General features: G+C 68.1%; 1 protein-coding gene across 2 annotated transcripts; it reads left to right on the top strand.

Moving 5' to 3' along the window:
• The first annotated feature begins 1780 nt into the window (after nt 1-1780).
• RAPGEF3 (Rap guanine nucleotide exchange factor 3) lies at nt 1781-16834 on the top strand. 2 transcript variants are annotated; one of them, XM_077788698.1, is made up of 27 exons: nt 1781-2032; nt 6766-6819; nt 7037-7143; nt 7226-7347; nt 7437-7611; nt 8166-8250; nt 8463-8523; nt 8628-8704; nt 9764-9910; nt 10040-10149; nt 10453-10541; nt 11451-11529; nt 11935-12085; nt 12180-12262; nt 12885-12924; nt 13040-13121; nt 13190-13336; nt 13424-13521; nt 13651-13776; nt 14048-14229; nt 14451-14541; nt 14710-14760; nt 14996-15083; nt 15163-15227; nt 15395-15449; nt 15888-15959; nt 16377-16834. In XM_077788698.1, exons 1-27 carry the CDS (start codon nt 1781-1783, stop codon nt 16493-16495), a joined length of 2808 nt encoding a protein of 935 aa, XP_077644824.1. In that variant the 3' UTR covers nt 16496-16834. The 2 variants fall into 2 exon arrangements, with proteins under 2 accessions (XP_077644824.1, XP_021406046.1); XM_021550371.2 differs by having other exon boundaries at nt 10450-10541.
• The last annotated feature ends 1632 nt before the right edge of the window (nt 16835-18466 follow it).

Here is an 18466-nt window from a genome sequence, read left to right as displayed (position 1 = left end):
TCCTCCTTCTCCTAATGAGCCCTGATTTGCATGGGGGGACGTGTCTGTGCACGGCCGGGATCCCGCGCCCGGGACCGAGGGGAGAGCCCCGGAGCAGCTCCGGGGCCACGGGGATGCTCCGGGGCTTCCCCAGCCCGGGAGGTTCCTGCGGCCCCGGAGCCTCCAGGAATCCCGGGAAAAGCCCCCCCGGCCTCCGGGCGCTCGCAGAGGCAGCAGCGGGAGGGATCGGGGGGAGGAAGGATCAGGATCACGATCCTGTCCTGGAAGGATGGATCTGGGACCCCGATGTGACCCCCAGAGCCCCTGGGGTGCCTGGGCAGGAGGGGCAGCAAGGGAGGCTCAAGGCTCTTTCCCCGAATTCCTCGAATCCAGCTGATGTTTCCCATCCCTGCTCTAGCTGGCGTGGGGGCCGATTTAAAGGCAGGTTTGAATTTTAAAAATTGGGATTTCATTCAGAAGTGAAGGCTCTTTTTGGCAGAAACACCTTTCCTTTTTTGCCAAAAAGCCCAGCAAAAGCTCTCCCAGGACCGCTGGGCCTCGCTCCAGCTTTGCTGCTCTGGCTGAGGGTGGGGCCACCTCCCAGTACAAACCATTCCCAGTCTGAACCATTCCCAGTCTGAACCTTTTCCAGTCTGAGCCATTCCCAGTGCAAACCATTCCCAGTCTGAACCATTCCTAGTGCAAACCATTCCCAGTACAAACCATTCCCAGTCTGAACCTTTTCCAGTCTGAGCCATTCCCAGTGCAAACCATTCCCAGTCTGAACCATTCCTAGTGCAAACCATTCCCAGTACAAACCATTCCCAGTCTGAACCATTCCCAGTGCAAACCATTCCCAGTCTGAGCCATTCCCAGTCTGAACAATTCCCAGTGCAAACCATTCCCAGTCTGAACCATTCCCAGTCTGAACCTTTTCCAGTCTGAGCCATTCCCAGTGCAAACCATTCCCAGTCTGAACCATTCCCAGTGCAAAGCATTCCCAGTGCAAACCATTCCCAGTCTGAACCATTCCCAGTCTGAACCATTCCCAGTCTGAACCTTTTCCAGTCTGAACCATTCCCAGTGCAAACCATTCCCAGTCTGAACCATTCCCAGTCTGAACCATTCCCAGTGCAAAGCATTCCCAGTGCAAACCATTCCCAGTCTGAACCATTCCCAGTGCAAAGCATTCCCAGTGCAAACCATTCCCAGTCTGAACCATTCCCAGCACGAACCCCCCTCCCTCTTCCCAGCCCTTCTGGCTCCCGTTTTCCCCAACCGGGCTGAGCAGGGCAGGGGAGCCCCCTGTGACCACCCAAACCCCAGGTTTGAGGTGCTCAGAGACCCCTGGAGAAGACCAAAACCCAGGCCCGGGGGTCTCGGGGGTGCCGCGGGTCCCGGGGGTTCCGGGGGTGCCGCGGGTCCCGGGGGTCCCGGGGGTCCCGGGGATTCCGGGGGTCCCGGGGGTCCCGGGGGTCCCGGGGGTCCCGGGGATCCCGCGGGTCCCGGGGGTCCCGGGGGTCGCGGGGGTGCCGGGGGTTCCCGGGGATTCCGCGGGTCCCGTGGGTCCGGGGGGTCGCGGGGCTGGGGGCTGTGCCTGCCCCCGCAGCCGCGGGGTCCCGGTGCGGGGCCGTGGGAGCCGGGGAGGGGCCGCGGGCGGAGCTGCCGTGCCCGGGGCGGGCCCGGCGCGGCGGCGGCGGCGGCGGAGCCGCTCCCGAGCCCGGCCCCGTCCCGAGGAGCGGCGGAGCAGCCCCGGCGCCGCGGCCGCGATGGGCTCGCCCCCCCCCGCCGCCGCCGCCGCATGAAGGTGCGCGGGGCCGGGCCCGGGGCAGCGGCCGGGGGGGCGCGGAGGGGCGCGGGGCCGGGGCGAGCGCGGCCGGAGCCGGGAAGCGGCGCCGCCGCCGCCCCCCCGCAGCCCCCCGGGGGTCCCGGTGCGGACGGAGCCCGGCTCTCGGGGCTGCTCAGGAAGATGCACTTGTTCCGGAGCTCCAGCTACGAGGTGCGGCTGGAGGGGGCCGGGGGGAGCCTGCCCCGCATCCAGGGAATCCGCTGGGTGAGTGGGGAGAGCGGGGAGCGTGTCCCCAAATCCGCGGGGTGAGTGGGGAGAGCGGGGAGCGTGTCCCCAAATCCGCGGGGTGAGTGGGGAGAGCGGGGAGCGTGTCCCCAAATCCGCTGGGTGAGTGGGGAGAGCGGGGAGCGTGTCCTCAAATCCGCTGGGTGAGTGGGGAGAGCGGGGAGCGTGTCCCCAAATCCGCGGGGTGAGTGGGGAGAGCGGGGAGCGTGTCCCCAAATCCGCGGGGTGAGTGGGGCCGGGGTCACCCCAGCACCGGGAATCCGGGGATAAGAGGAGGGGACTGAATCCAGGCGTGCAGGGAGCCAGGTGAGGGTGGAAGGAGCCAGGTGAGGACACAGGGAGTGAATCCGGGCGTGCAGGTGAGGGTACGAGGAGCCAGGTGAGGAAGGGAGGGAAGCAGGAACCAGGTGAGGGCACAGGGAGTGAATCCGGGTGTGCAGGGAGCCAGGTGAGGGCACGAGGGGCCAGGTGAGGGCACGAGGGGCCAGGTGAGGGCACGAGGGGACAGGTGAGGGCACGAGGGGACAGGTGAGGGCACGAGGGGCAGGTGAGGATGCAGGTGAGCTGCGCAGGCTGCGCACTTCCCCAGCCGCCCGCCCCGGGCGGAGCGGAACGGAACGAGCGGCCAGGCGTGAAGGGAGCCCGGTGCCAGGTGCCCGGCGGCGCATCCCAGCAGGAAGGACATTCCTGGTGGGACATTCCTGGGGGCACATTCCTGGGGTGACATTCCTGGTGGGACATTCCTTGGGGGACATTCCTGGGGTGACATTCCTGGTGGGACATTCCTGGGGTGATATTCCCGGTGGGACATTCCTTGGGGGACATTCCTGGGGTGACATTCCCAGTGGGACATTCCCGGGGGGACATTCCCAGGGGGACATTCCCGGGAGCGTTCCCCAGCTCCCACTGCAGGGATTCATCCCCCGGCATCACGTCCTCCCCGCTGGCCCCGGGAGCTGGGGGGTCCCGGGGGTCCCGGGCCCTGCTCCTGGCCCCTCGTTGTCCCCTCTAGGCAGGGAGGTGACCCTGGAGTCCTGCAGAGCTTCCGGAGCTTTGCGTCCTTCCCCTTCCCATGCTGCTTGACCTGGGACACTTTTCAAGAAAAAAGTGGAATTATTTTAGGGGATAGCTCCCCTTTGGGCATTTCCGTGCAGCACAGAGGCTCCTTCCCAGATAAGAGCTTTCCTTGCTTTTTCCTCTTGGTCCCGATTTATTTTTCTCTCCAAAACCTTTAGGAATGGACTTTGGGGAGGGCTTTTGAGGGGCACTAAGCGTGGGAAGCCGGGCGAGCAGCAGGCCTGGAGCATCCCTGGGATAAACTGGGATCAGTCCCAGCAGCCCTGGCAGCAGTGGCACCTGCGGCGTGGCAGGAGTGTCCCCTCTGCCAGGGACACCCGGGGATCAAGGGGACTGGAGCCAGCAGGGAAAGGGGGAATTTGTCCAGCACAGCCGTTCCTGGGGCAGGTGAGCAGCAGGGCAGTGCCTCAGGAGCCACCTATTGTCCCTTGTCCTGGAAACTCCTCCCGGCGTCCTGGCTCCTTCTCATCCCCCTGGGGGATCTGATCCCAGCGCCAGCAAATCCCTCCCGGCACCGAAGCACAGCGCTGTCCCCAGGCGGCTCCGTCCTTGCCCCGGGACAAGTGCCACCGTGCCAGCCACAAGTGCCACCGGGCCAGCCACAAGTGCCACCGGGCCAGCCACAAGTGCCAGCGGGCCAGCCCCCGCCGTGTCCCTGGCGAGGACAGCAGAGCCGGAGCGGGTCCCCGAGCCCCGTCCCAGGATCAATCCTGGGGCTACCGAGCCCCTTCCCGGGAGCCGAGATCAATCCCGGGGGTACCGAGCCCCTTCCCGGGAGCCGAGATCAATCCCGGGGCTACCGAGCCCCTTCCCGGGAGCCGAGATCAATCCCGGGGGTACCGAGCCCCTTCCCGGGAGTACCGAGCCCCTTCTCGGGGGAGCCAAGATCAATCCCGGGAGTACCGAGCCCCTTCCCAGGAATGCCGAGCCCCTTCCCGGGGGAGCCAAGATCAATCCCGGGAGTGCCGAGCCCCTTCCCGGGAGTACCGAGCCCCTTCCCGGGAGCCGAGATCAATCCCGGGGGTACCAAGCCCCTTCCCGGGAGCCGAGATCAATCCCGGGAGTACCGAGCCCCTTCCCGGGGGAGCCGAGATCAATCCCGGGGGTACCGAGCCCCTTCCCAGGAGTGCCGAGCCCCTTCCCGGGGGAGCCAAGATCAATCCCGGGGGTACCGAGTCCCTTCCCGGGAGTGCCGAGCCCCTTCCCGGAGGACACCGAGCCCCGGCCGGCGGCCGCGCCTGCGGAGGCTGCGGAGGCTGCGGATGGGCGAGGACTTTCTCCGGAGCCGTGAGGCCCGAAATAGCCGCGCTTGTTTTCCTCGGGATCCCAAACAAAAGCGGCCGCGAGCGCGGAACGGCCGGCGGCGGCCTTGGCCGGGCGCCCGGCGCTGCCGGAATCCTGGAGAAAGGCAGGATCCCGGCGTGGCCCGTGGGCAGGAAGATGGAAAAGGCAACTCCTTAGGAAGCTGCTTGGAGCCAGGCCGTGACAAGGAGGGGGGGTCGGGGTCGTCCTGCCGGTCCCGACCCCTGCAGGGAGGGGCTGTGGGGACAGCGGGAGGGTTTGGGTGATCCCAGAGCTGTCCCGGCTCTGAGGAACCCCCGGGAAGGAGGAAGCTGATCCTTGAGCGGGGTTTTTGTGCCTCTCTCGGTGTCCTTGGAGCGTGGCCCGGGGCACAGCCTGGCTCTGTGCCCCAAGGACAGAGCTCGCTGCCGGGGGACAGCAGAGGCCCTTGGGGACCTGGGCAGCGGGACCCGCGGGGTGACACCTGGACCCGCGGGGTGACACCTGGACCCGCGGGGTGGCACGAACCTGCTGCACCCAGGGGTGCCAGGGACCTACTGCACCGACACGGATCTCCTGCTCCCACGGGTGACAGGGACCTCCTGCACCCACAGGTGTGCTCCCACAGAGGTGCCAGGGACATCCTGTACCCACAGGTGACAGGTACATCTGGCCCCCACGGGGTGACACAGATCTCCTGCTCCCACGGGTGACAGGAACATCCTTCACCCATGGGGTGACACAGATCTCCTGCTCCCATTGAGTGAAAGGGATCTCCTGCTCCCACGGGTGACGGGGCCCTCTGGCTCCCACGGGGTGACACAGATCTCCTGCACCCACGGGTGACAGGAACATCCTTCACCCATGGGGTGACACAGATCTCCTGCACCCACGGGTGACAGGGCCCTCTGGCCCCCACGGGGTGACACAGATCTCCTGCTCCCACGGGTGACAGGGCCCTCTGGCCCCCACGGGGTGACACAGATCTCCTGCACCCACGGGTGACAGGGCCCTCTGGCCCCCACGGGTGCCACCTCCGTGTCCCCGGAGCAGCCCCACGCCCCGGCCGCCTCCGGCTCCGTTCGCAAACATTTGCTCGGAGCGGTTCCCGCTCCCCGCGGCCGTCACGGGGCTCGGCAGAGTTTGCAGAGCACCTGAGTCACCGTGTCCCTGCCCGGGGACACTGAGGCCCAGCTTTGGTGACACCGCGGCCGGGTGGCACAATCCCCCGGGACCTGCAGCGGTCCCAGAGCCGCTCGTTTCCCACCGGCTCCTCGAATCACCCCGAGCCCGCTGCCGAGTGCTGGGAGCGGGGAGAGGCTCAGCCTCGCCGATCCGGCGCTTATTAGTTCCTGCGCTAATTAACTTCTGCCCTCCTTAATTGGAAATCCATCCGGACCGTCCCCCTGCGCTGGGACCGCTCCAACCTCCCCCGCCCGGAGCCCGCGGACCCCGGGGGGATCCCTGCGGCCGCTTTTTGGGTGCCCTCCCGGGAGCTGCGGGGCCCCCAGAGCCGGGAATACCCGGAGGGGACCCCGGAATCCCCCCGGGGGCGCCCCCCGAGCGGGTGGGTGTCCCGCGGAGGGGCGGCCGTGCCCCGTGCCGGGTGAGCGCTCCCGGTGCCGGGAACTGGTCTGACGGGTCGGGCCCGGCTTGTTTGTCCAGGGCCGTGCCAGGAGGGAGCTCGGGTGCCCCGGTCCCTGCGGGCAGCGCCGGCACCGGGGCCCGGCCTTTGCCCCCCGGTCCGGGCGGGGCCGCGGGGACCGCGGCTCGTCCCTCCGCGCCTTTGTTTTTTTACCTGGAGCATCTCCGAGTGAGACAGCTGGGAGAAAAATGAGCTGGAGAGGGGAAAAAATGAGCTGGAGAGGGGAGCTGGAGTCAGGAAATGGGTGCTGGGGTCAGGAAATTGGTGCTGGGGTCAGGATTTGGCTGCTGGATTCAGGATTTGGCTGCTGGATTCAGGATTTGGCTGCTGGGTTCACGAATTGGATGCTGGGTTCAGGATCTGGGTGCTGGATTTGGGTTCTGGATTCAGGATTTGGCTGCTGGATTCAGGATTTGGGTTCTGGATTCAGGATCTGGGTGCTGGGTTCAGGATCTGGGTGCTGGATTTGGGTGCTGGTTCAGGATCTAGGTGCTGGGTTCAGGATTTGGGTGCTGGTTCAGGATCTGGCTGCTGGATTTGGGTGCTGGGTTCAGGATTTGGGTGCTGGGTTCAGGATTTGGGTGCTGCCCCTCACCTGCTGCAGAGCTGGGGCTGCTCTGGGGGTGCCAGACCCCCCCCGGCTGTGTGGGGTGATGGGGACACAGCAGAGCCCCCACAGCCCCCAACCCCCTCCCCTTTGCTTTCCCAGACCCCTCTCCTGGACTCGGAATCCAGCCTGGACTGCGGCCACAGCATCACCCAGGTGGGGGGGCCGGGGAAGCCCCCGGGGACCGAATTTGGGGAGGCGGGGGGGGGGTGAAGGGACGGAGCACCCCGACATCCCGGCACCATCGCGATGCTCCTTGGGCTCGGCCGTTGCTGGGGTGGGTGACGGCGATGCCAGGGCTTGGAGTTGGGGGGGGGACGGGTGACACCCCAGCCCCCCACCCACGACCCCATTGTCCCCCTGGCACCCCCAGGCATCCCCGGAGAGGATCCGGCGCGCTGGCAAACTCCTCTTGGCCCACCTCAGCAGCTCCCGGCCCGGCCTCATCCGCGACCACAAGCACCACCTGCGGCACCACCGGTGCGACGGGAGCTGGGGGACCCCCGGGGGGCTCCGGGGGTGCTGTCCCGGGGGGGTTCTCACCCCCTGTCCCCCCCTCCAGGCGCTGCTGCTCGGGGAAGGACTTGGTGGACTGGCTGCTGGGCGCCGGCGCGGCCGTGCAGACGCGCGGCCAGGCCGTGGGCATCGGGCAGGTGCTGCTGGACGGGGGGGTCCTGACGCACGGTGAGGCTGGGGGGGCTCTGGGGGTCTCAGGAGTGCTCTGGGGGGCTCGGGGGGCGCAGAGCCCAGCTGACAGCCGCTGTGCCCCGCAGTGAGGCAGGAGTGGCACTTCCAGGACAAGGAGACGCAGTTTTATCGCTTCGCCGAGCTGGAGCTGAGCCCCGAGCCCGGCGCGGGGCCGCGGGACCCCGAGGAGCTGCTGGAGGCTTTGGGGTTCCTGGCCCAGCTGGGCCCCGACGCTCTGCTCTCCATGGCCCTGCGCAAGCCGTGAGTGCCCCGGGGGGCTCCTTTTTGCACCTTCTGGAACCTTCCTGGCCCCTGCTGGGGGCTCTGGAGCAGCCGCGGGGCTGCTGCGCTGGGTGAGCCAGCGATGCCAGCCGAGGAGGGAAAGGGGCTGGGCTCCAAAAAACACACCCCAAAATCAACCCCAAAGCAGCCCCAAAACTACTCCAAAAACCAACCCCAAAATCAGCCAAAATCAACCTCAAAACAGACCCCAAATCAGCCCCAAAATCACCCCGAAATCACCCCCAAATTCATCCCAAATCAGCCCAGATTCAAACCCAAAATCAGCCAAAATCACCCCAAAAACCATCCCCAAACTGCCCCAAAAATCACTGTGCAATCACCCCAAATTCAGCCCAAAATCAGCCCCCAAACAACCCCAAAGTCAAACCCAAATCACCCAAGAACCAACACCCAAATCACCCCAAAGCAGCCCCGAAACTACTCCAAAAACCAACCCCAAAAGATCCTAAAATGAACCCAAAATCAGCGCGGCTGGGGGGCGCAGGGAGCCGCTGAGCCCCCGGCCCCCCCAGGCCTGCCCAGCGCACGCAGGACGAGCTGGAGCTGATCTTTGAGGAGCTGCTTCACATCAAAGCCGTGGCTCATCTCTCCAACTCGGTGAGAGCCGCCGGGTTTGGGACGTCCCCTGGGCCCCAAATCCTCCTGACGCCCATCGATTCCTGTCCTGGCTTCCTCCCCAAATCCTTCTGCACCCCTTTGCTTCCTTTCCGAGCATCTCCTCCCGATGTTCCTGCTCCTCCCTGGGGCCCTCCCCGCCGCTGCCTGTCCCCGCTGGCCCAGCCGGGTGACAGCGCTGTCCCCTGGCGCAGGTGAAGCGGGAGCTGGCGGCCGTGCTGATGTTCGAGGGGCACCAGCGTGCGGGCACCGTCCGTGAGTCACCGGGGGCGCCCGGGGTCCCCGGCCTGGGGGCACCGGGGCCGTTCCCAAAATCGTGGATTTCCCTCCCCCCCGTCTTTTCCCGGGCGCTGTCCCAGTGTTCAGCCAAGGTGACAAAGGCACCTCCTGGTACATCATCTGGAAGGGCTCGGTCAACGTGGTGACCCACGGCAAGGTGGGTTTGTCCCCGCGCCGGAGGGACACCCTGGGGACACCCCGGGGACACCCCAGTGTCACCAACCCTCATCCCCCCAGGGCTTGGTGGCCACCCTGCATGAGGGGGACACCCTGGGGACACCCCGGGGACACCCCAGTGTCACCAACCCTCACCTCCACAGGGCTTGGTGGCCACCCTGAACTGTGGGGACACCCTGGGGACACCCCGGGGACACCCCAGTGTCACCAACCCTCATCCCCCCAGGGCTTGGTGGCCACCCTGCATGAGGGGGACACCCCGGGGACACCCCAATGTCACCACCCCTCACGCCCCATGCTGTCCCCAGGGCTTGGTGGCCACCTTGAACTGCGGGGACACCCCGGGGACACCCCAGTGCTACCAATCCTCATCCCCCCAGGGCTTGGTGGCCACCCTGCACGAGGGGGACACCCTGGGGACACCCCGGGGACACCCCAGTGTCACCAACCCTCATCCCCCCAGGGCTTGGTGGCCACCTTGAACTGCGGGGACACCCCGGGGACACCCCAATGTCACCACCCCTCACACCCCGTGCTGTCCCCAGGGCTTGGTGGCCACCTTGAACTGCGGGGACACCCCGGGGACACCCCAATGTCACCACCCCTCACACCCCGTGCTGTCCCCAGGGCTTGGTGGCCACCCTGAACTGCGGGAACACCCTGGGGACACCTCAGGGACACCCCAGTGCCACCAACCCTCATCCCCCCAGGGCTTGGTGGCTACCCTGAACTGTGGGGACACCCCGGGGACACCCCAGTGCCACCATCCCTCACCCCCCGGGCTGTCCCCAGGGCTTGGTGGCCACCCTGAACTGCGGGAACACCCTGGGGACACCTCAGGGACACCCCAGTGCCACCATCCCTCACTCCCCCAGGGCTTGGTGGCCACCCTGAACTGTGGGGACACCCCGGGGACACCCCAATGTCACCACCCCTCACGCCCCATGCTGTCCCCAGGGCTTGGTGGCCACCTTGAACTGCTGGGACACCCCGGGGACACCCCAGTGCCACCACCCCTCACACCCCGTGCTGTCCCCAGGGCTTGGTGGCCACCCTGCACGAGGGGGACGACTTCGGGCAGCTGGCGCTGGTGAACGACGCCCCGCGGGCGGCCACCATCCTCCTGCGCGAGGACAATTGTCACTTCCTGCGCGTGGACAAGCAGGACTTCAACCGCATCCTCAAGGTGGGCCCGGGGGCTCCGTTCCCCGCCGGTTCGGGGGGATTTTGGGGAGATTTTGGGGGGATTTTAGGGGGGATTTTAGGGGGGATTTTGGGGACTCCCGGCCGGGCTGACGGCGGGATCGCCCCCCAGGACGTGGAGGCCAACACGGTGCGGCTGAAGGAGCACGGCAAGGTGGTGCTGGTGCTGCAGAAGGACCTGCAGGGGGGCAGCGGCCAGGCGGCCTCGGCGCGGAGCAGCAGGTGACACCGCTGTGCCCCCCGTGGCAGGTGCCACCCGTGTCCCTGTCCTTGTGGCAGGTGCCACCCGTGTCCCTGTCCTTGTGGCAGGTGACACTCGTGTCCCTGTCCTTGTGGCAGGTGTCACCCCTGTCCCCTGAGCCTCCCCCTCTGCCCTTTCCAGCCTCTCTCGGGGCAGTTTTGGGGAGGAACAAGGGGATGAGGAGCAGGGACACCGGCCCGTGGTGGCACCAGCCCGTGGTGGCACCAGCCCGTGGTGGCACCGCTGGCACCAGGTGTCACCTCGGCCCCTCCTGTCCCCAGCAGGTACCTGGTGATGGCCGGGACGCCCGAGAAGATCCTGGAGCACCTGCTGGAGTTCATGAGGCTCGATGCCACCCTCTACGACCCCGTGGGTAGGTGGGGGTGTCCCCCCTGTGTCCCCCCTGGGTGGGGGTGTCCCCCTGCGCCGGGGACCGTCCCAGAGCCACCGAGAGGGGACAGACGGGGCGGTGGCACCGAGCGGGGCTCCTCATTCCCGGTGTCCAACCCCAAATCCCGCTCGTGCCACCCTGGGATCGCTAAAAGCCCAAAAGCCGAGGCCGGGAGAGGGCGGCAGCTCCGGGGCGGGGAGCGGCCGCTCCGCCGCGCCTCTCGGTCTCCCTCTGCCTTCGAGAGGAGAAACCCGGGCGAGCCGGGAGCCAGGAGATGTCCCCAGCGGGTCACACATCCCGGCCGGGGACACCGGCGCTGCCTGGGAGCCGATCCCCGGGATCTGCGCTCCCTCCCTGGGTCCCCGGGATTTGCAATCTGCATCCCCGGGATTTGCATTCCCTCCCCGGGATCTGCGCTCCCTCCCTGGGTCCCCGGGATCTGCGATCCCTCCCTGGGATTTGTGATCCCTCCCTGCATCCCCGGGAACGGCGCTCCCTCCCTGGGTCCCCGGGATTTCCAATCTGCATCCCCGGGATTTGCATTCCCTCCCCGGGATTTGTGACCCCTCCCTGCATCCCCGGGATTTGCAATCTGGATCCCCGGGATCTGCGCTCCTTCCCTGGGTCCCCAGGATTTGCAATCTGGATCCCTGGGTTTTGCATTCCCTCCCCGGGATCTGCGATCCCTCCCTGCATCCCCGGGGTCTGCGATCCGGCCCCTCCCGTGGGCTTTAGGAACAGAATCTGCCCCGCCAGCAGCGGGGTCCCCGCGGTGGGGACACCCCGGGCCACCCTGGGGCCACCCCAGGCAGGGCACGGGGGGGTCCTTGGCTGGGTGCCCGTGTCCCCAGGCGCTGGGGACAGCAGTGACGGTGCCCCGGTCCCGCTCAGACACGCTGCTCGGGGATTTCCTGCTCACCTACACCGTGTTCATGCCGACCTCGCAGCTCTGCCGGGCCCTGCTGCACCAGTATCCTTCGGAGCGGGAACTGGGGGGACTGGGCTCCGCCGCAGGCTGGGGACACGCTCAGAACTGTCCCTGTCACCTCGTGGGGAGCCCCACGTCCCCTTTCAGTGCTCGTGGGCACATCCCCATCTCCCGGGGTGACATCCCTGGGGCTGGGGACACGCTCAGCCCTGTCCCTGTCACTTCGTGGGGAGCCCCACATCCCCTTTTAGTGCTGTCAGGTGCATCCCCATCTCCCGGGGTGACATCCCTGGGGCTGGGGACACGCTCAGAACTGTCCCTGTCACCTCGTGGGGAGCCCCACGTCCCCTTTTAATGCTCGCGGGCGCATCCCCATCTCCCGGGGTGACATCCCTGGGGGTTCCCCACCCCTCTCCACGTTTTTCTGGTGCCCTTGACTGGTGCCAGTTTCCGCGCGGAGCCGCTGGAGGGCTCGGAGCAGGACAAGGCCGCCTATTCCCTGCGGAAGCGGCGGAAAATCCTGCGGCTCGTCAGCCAGTGGGTGCTGCTCTACGGGCGGCTGCTGCAGGGTGACCGCAGCACCACGGCGCTGCTGCAGGTACGGCCAGGGCGACACGGCGACACGGTGACACGGTGACACGGTGACACGGCGGGACCGCCCCGCGCTCACCCCCGCGCCCCTGTCCCCGCAGAACCTGGCGGACCTGGCGAGCCGGGACCCCCAGCTGGGCGGGCTGGGCCAGGAGCAGGGCCAGGAGCGGCGGCGACCCCGGCCGTGAGTCCCCCCGGTGTCCCCTCGTGTCCCCCCGGTGTCCCCTCGTGTCCCCCCGGTGTCCCCTCGTGTCCCCTCGTGTCCCCCCAGTGTCCCCCTGGTGTCCCCTGGTGTCCCCTGGTGTCCCCCCAGTGTCCCCCTGGTGTCCCCTCGTGTCCCCCCAGTGTCCCCCTGGTGTCCCCTCGTGTCCTCTCGTGTCCCCCCAGTGTCCCCCTGGTGTCCCCTCGTGTCCCCACGTGTCCCCTCGTGTCCCCTCGTGTCCCCCCAGTGTCCCCCTGCTGTCCCCCCGGTGTCCCCGGGTGCCACCGCGGGCGGCGCTTCCCTGGGGAGGAGCTTTTGGCGCGGCTCTGGTGCCACCTTGTCCCCGGTGTGGGTGTCCCCGGCCGTGGGGAGGGTGGCACGGGCAGCCGGGTGGGACAGGGGGGCTCGGAGGTGGCCACAGCCCCCGGAGTGACCACAGTCCCCGGGAGTGGCCACAGCCCCCGGAGTGGCCACAGCCCCCGGAGTGACCACAGCCCCCGCAGTGACCACAGTCCCCGGAGTGACCACAGCCCCCGGAGTGGCCGGTCCCGGTTCTGTTCCCACCGGGAGCGGCGGCTCCACCGTCCCCCATCCCCTCCCGCAGGCTGGAGAACGGAGACGGCAGCGTGTCCCCCCAGCCCAAGGTAGGGAGCCCCGGAGGGGGTATGGGGCAGGCTGGGGGTCCCCTGTGCCCTTTGGGGACGCGCCACAGCGGGCCGGTGGCAGCGGCCGCGTCCTCCCGCCTGTCCCCCCCGGCAGGCCCGGAGCTCGGGGATGTGGCTCGGGAGCCCCGAGGAGGCGATCCCGGACAGCGGCTGCGCCCTGAGAGCCCAGGACAAAGGTAGTGCCCCCACGGAGGGGATGCACCCCGCGGCGCGGGGACGCTGAGGTCCCTCTGTCCCCTCGCAGTGCCCTACGAGATCTTCAGGGCCGACCACTCGTGCGTGGCGCCGGTGCTGCCCGTGAACGCCGCGGTGCGGGACGTGCTGCGGGCCCTGGCGCCGCGGCTGCGCCGGGACCGGGAGCACGTCCTGGTCAAGGTGAACTCGGCCGGAGGTGAGGGACTCCCCCGGGGTGGCCTTGTCCCCGTGGCCAGCCAGGGTCTGTCCCCGCTCCATGCCGCCCGCCCTTCCCTGCCCGCAGAGCGAGCGGTGCTGCCGCAGGACGCCGTGGGGGTGTTCACGGCGCTGGGCCTCAACGAGAGGCTCTTCGTGGTCAGCACGGACGAGCTGGGCAGCCTGGTGAGCGCGGGGTGAGGGCCGGGGTGGGCAGCACCGGGCGGGCCCCCAGAGGGGTTGGGGGGTGCCTCGGTTTGGGGCGTCTGCCCCTCCTGAGGGCAGGAGGGGTCAGGGGTCCTGTGCTGTGCCCAGACCCCCCACCCTGAGCAGCTGGGACCCCACGCCGGCTCCTCGGACACCCTGGACCTGATCAGCTCCAAGGAGCTGGCCAGCCACCTGACCGACTACGACTGGAACCTCTTCAAGAGCATCCACCAGGTGGGGAGACATCCACCGTGTGGGGGGACATTCACCAGGTGGGGGGACATCCACTGGGTGGGGGGACATGCACCAGATGGGGGGACACCCACCAGATGGGTGGACATGCACCAGGTAGGGGGACACCCACCAGGTGGGGGGACATCCACTGGGTGGGGGGACATGCACCAGGTAGGGGGACACCCACCAGGTGGGGGACATCCACCGGGTGTCCCCGGGAGCGCGGCGGGCTGGGGGGTTCGGGGCGCCCCTCACCTGCCTCCTCTCGCAGGTGGAGATGATTCACTACATCGTGGGGCCGCACAAGTCCCACGAGGTCGCCACGGCCAACCTGGCGCGGGTGATGCGGCGCTTCAACGAGCTGCAGTTCTGGGTGGCCACCGAGCTGTGCCTGTGCCCCGAGCTGGGGCGGAGGGCGCAGCTCCTGCGCAAGTTCATCAAGCTGGCGGCGCAGTGAGTCCCCATCGCTGTCCCCGTCCCCGTGTCCCCATGGCTGACCCGTCCCCGTGTCCCCATCACTGACCCTGTCCCCGTGTCCCCATCGCTGTCCCTGTCCCCATGTCCCCATCACTGTCCCCATCCCCGTGTCCCCGTCACTGTCCCTGTCCCCGTGTCCCCATCACTGTCCCTGTCCCCGTGTCCCCATCACTGACCCGTCCCGTCCCCGCCTGCAGCCTCAAGGAGCAGAAGAACCTGAATTCCTTCTTCGCGGTGATGTTCGGTGTGAGCAACACGGCCGTGACTCGCCTGGCCAAGACCTGGGAGGTGACAGCGGGGGGACAGCAGGGGGGTCACGGGAGGGGGAAACAGCCCCTGGGGAGTGGCAGCCGGGGGTCTCTGGGGAGTGGCAGCCGGGGGTCTCTGGGGAGGGGCAGCCGGGGGTCTCTGGGTGGGACAGGCAGGTACCAGCCCCGTGATCCCGTCCCTGCACAGAGGCTGCCCCACAAGATTCGGAAGCTGCACTCGGCCCTGGAGAGGATGCTGGTGAGCGCAGCCCACCCTGCCCGTGTCCCCTTCCCACCCCGTGTCCCCCTTTCCTTCCCCATGTCCCCTTCCCACCCCGTGTCCCCCTTTCCTTCCCCATGTCCCCTTCCCTTCCCTGTGTCCCCTGCCCCTCCCCGTGTCCCCCTTCCCTGTGGGATTTGCCCCTGGGGCAATGGGGAGGGGGTGGCACTGTCCCCCCTGTCCCCTCCATCCCCGTGTCCCTGCCTGTCCCCAGGACCCCTCGTGGAACCACCGTGTCTATCGCCTGGCCGTGGCCAAGCTGAGCCCCCCCATCATCCCCTTTGTGCCCCTGCTGCTCAAAGGTGGGTGTCGGCTTTTGGGGACCCTCTGGGTGTGTCCAGCCCTCCCAGGGGCCCCGCTCTGACCCCTAAACCCCTCCAGACATGACCTTCATCCACGAGGGCAACCGCACCCTGGCCGAGAACCTCATCAACTTTGAGAAGATGGTGAGCGGGGTGGTGACCTGCTGTGCCCCCGTGCCCCGGCACGCGGAGCTCTGCCGCTGGAACCACCAGGGGGGTCCCGGCACGGTCACGGCCGTGGCAGGGACAGAGTTTTTGGGGATCCAGGCGGGGCCAGGTGGCAGCAGGTGACCTCTGTGCCTCACCTGCAGCACATGATGGCCAAGACCGTGCGAGTCCTGCAGCGCTGCCGGGGCCACGCGCACGGTGAGCGCTGCGGGGAGCCGGGGGGGTCCTGGAGAGGGCCTGGGGACACGGCTGGGCCTCGGGGACATGAGGACACGGCTGGGCCTCGGGGACACGGGGACACGGCTGGGCCTCGGGGACACGGCTGAGCCCCTGGGGACAGGGACAGGGCTGAGCCTCGGGGACACGGGGACACAGCTGGGCCTCGGGGACACGGGGACACAGCTGGGCCTCGGGGACACGGGGACACGGCTGGGCCTCGGGGACACGGGGACACGGCTGAGCCCCTGGGGACAGGGACAGGGACAGGGCTCAGTCCCTGGGGATGGGGCTGAACCCCTGGGGATGGGGCTGAGCCACTGGGGACAGGGCTGAGTCCCTGGGGACAGGGACAGGGACAGGGCTCAGTCCCTGGGGACAGGGGGACACGCCTGAGCCCCGCTCTCTCTGTCCCCCCAGCACCTCTGTCCCCACTGCGGAGCCGCTCCCCGCACCGGCCCGAGGACGCCAAGGCCGTCAGGATCTCCACGTGTGCGTCTGGAGTTCCTCAATCCCACCCCTCCTCTGGTTCCAGGGGACCCCCAACCCTCTGGGGGGGTCCCCGAGCTGAGGGAGAGGGGATGGAGACAGAGAATCCATGGAGGGACCCAGCAGCCAGTGCTGGGTGGTGGGGAGGTTTGGGGGGACACGGGGGGAGGCGGGGGTGGTCCTGCAGGGATGGAGGGGCTCAGGAGGCTGTGCTGGGCACTGGGGAAGTTTGGGGGGACACGGGGGGAGGTGGGGGTGGTCCTGCAGGGATGGAGGGACTCAGGATGCTGTGCTGGGTGCTGGGGAGGTTTGGGGGGACACAGGGGGAGGCGGGGGTGGTCCTGCAGGGATGGAGGGGCTCAGGATGCTGTGCTGGGGGCACGGAGGGGACCCCAGCCTCGAGCTCATCCCTCCCCGCAGGCTCGGAGCAGTCGCTGAGCGCGCGGAGCCCCGTGTCCACCTGGGCCTACCTGCAGCACCTGAGGGCCATCGACAGCCAGAAGGAGCTGCTGAGGCTCTCCCGGGAGCTGGAGCCCTGAGGGAGCGGGGCTGGAGCGGGGATGGGGGCCCCAGGAGAGGATGGAGGAGCAGAGAGGGGACGGGGTTCGGAATGGGGATGGGGGCCCGGGATGGGGATGGGACCCAAAGCAGGAACAGGGGTCCGGAGTGAGGACGGGGGTCCAGAGCGGGGCTGAGTACCCAGAATGGGGATGGGGACCTGGAGTGAGGATGGGGGTCTGGAGCAAAGATGGGTTCCCAAATTTCCCATGGGAGTCCTGAGGATGAGGGACCAGAGGGGGGATGGGGGCCCAGAATGGGGATGGGGGTCAGGAACGAGGATGGGAGCCCAAAGAGAGGATGGGGGTCCAGAATGGGGATGGGACACCAGAATTAGGATGGGGGCCTAGAGCGAGGATGGGGGCCTGGCTGCTGGCAGCGGGGCAGCCCCTGGCTCTGCTCCCAGTGCCACAGGCTGTGCTGGAGCCACCCAGAGCTCGGCCATGGACTCAGATCCAGCCCCGGGTTCTGCTGGAGCTGCCCCAGAGCTCGGCCATGGGCTCAGGGCTCTGCTGGAGCCACCCAGAGCTCGGCCATGGGCTCAGATCCAGCCCCGGGTTCTGCTGGAGCCCCCCCAGAGCTCGGCCATGGACTCAGATCCAGCCCCAGGTTCTGCTGGAGCCTCCCCAGAGCTCGGCCATGGGCTCAGGGCTCTGCTGGAGCCACCCAGAGCTCGGCCATGGGCTCAGGGCTCTGCTGGAGCCACCCAGAGCTCAGCCATGGGCTCAGATCCAGCCCCAGGTTCTGCTGGAGCTGCCCCAGAGCTCGGCCATGGACTCAGATCCAGCCCCAGGTTCTGCTGGAGCCTCCCCAGAGCTCGGCCATGGACTCAGGGCTCTGCTGGAGCTGCCCCAGAGCTCGGCCATGGACTCAGAGCTCTGCTGGAGCCACCCCAGAGCTCGGCCATGGGCTCAGGGCTCTGCTGGAGCCGCCCCAGAGCTCGGCCATGGGCTCAGGGCTCTGCTGGAGCCACCCAGAGCTCGGCCATGGGCTCAGATCCAGCCCCAGGTTCTGCTGGAGCTGCCCCAGAGCTCGGCCATGGACTCAGACCCTGCCCCAAGCTCTGCTGGAGCTGCCCCAGAGCTCAGCCATGGGCTCAGGGCTCTGCTGGAGCCTCCCCAGAGCTCGGCCATGGACTCAGACCCTGCCCCAAGCTCTGCTGGAGCTGCCCCAGAGCTCGGCCATGGGCTCAGGGCTCTGCTGGAGCTGCCCCAGAGCTCGGCCATGGACTCAGACCCTGCCCCAAGCTCTGCTGGAGCCACCCAGAGCTCGGCCATGGACTCACACCCGACCCCGTGGGCAGCCGAGCCCCGGTGAGCTGCGGGCAGGTGAGGGTGGAGCAATAGAGGTATTTTTGTACTCACGGCTGCGCTCCTGTTCTTCCCCGAGCTCGGGGTCAGCCCCTGCTCCTGCACCCCCAGTGTGACTGCAGCAGCCCCAGGGGAGGTGACACAGCGCTGGCAGCAGCAGGGGACGGGTCAGGAAATGACTGAGGGCTGAGGGAGAAGCCAAACCCGGCCCTTATTACACCAAACGCCGCTCCCGTGCCAGCTGGCACCGCCTGGGCACAGCAGGCACCGCTCCCTGCCCCGGGAGGGATCCCGGGGATCGCCCCGGCTCCTCGGGGGCTCTTTGGGGTCGGGTCTCACCTGCCCAGGTGTGGGGCACGGGGTGTGAGCCTCCCCTTGGGTGGGGGACACGCTGTCCTGGGGCCGTGGCGGATCCCAAAGCACCGGGGCCATGTGCCAGGGGCTGCCCCAGGACCCCCCAAACGCTGACCCTGCCTGGAATTGCCCCGGGGCAAGCCAGAGGGACCTGGGCCACCAGGAGCAGCCGCTCTTGGCCACCCTGGGCTGTTTGGAGCAAACCCTGCGGCTTTGGGATGCGGTTTTGTGGGAATACCTGCCAGGGGGTGAGGAAGAGGAGGCAGAGCCCGGTGGTGCCCAAGAGGG

This window comes from Lonchura striata, chromosome 27, assembly GCF_046129695.1.
Source record: "Lonchura striata isolate bLonStr1 chromosome 27, bLonStr1.mat, whole genome shotgun sequence".
In the NCBI taxonomy this organism is placed as follows: domain Eukaryota; kingdom Metazoa; phylum Chordata; class Aves; order Passeriformes; family Estrildidae; genus Lonchura; species Lonchura striata.
The sequence above is the reverse complement of the archived record's forward strand: the minus strand, read 5'-3'. Positions and strand labels throughout refer to the sequence as shown.

Excerpts from the sequence above, each read along its gene's own strand:
- RAPGEF3 (XM_021550371.2), top strand. The coding sequence starts at position 1,781 with ATGAAGGTGCGCGGGGCCGGGCCCGGGGCAGCGGCCGGGGGGGCGCGG. Across the intron at positions 12,263-12,884 it reads GAGCGGCGGCGACCCCGGCC|GCTGGAGAACGGAGACGGCA; the intron begins GTGAGTCCCCCC and ends CCCCTCCCGCAG. Across the intron at positions 14,761-14,995 it reads CGGCCCTGGAGAGGATGCTG|GACCCCTCGTGGAACCACCG; the intron begins GTGAGCGCAGCC and ends GCCTGTCCCCAG.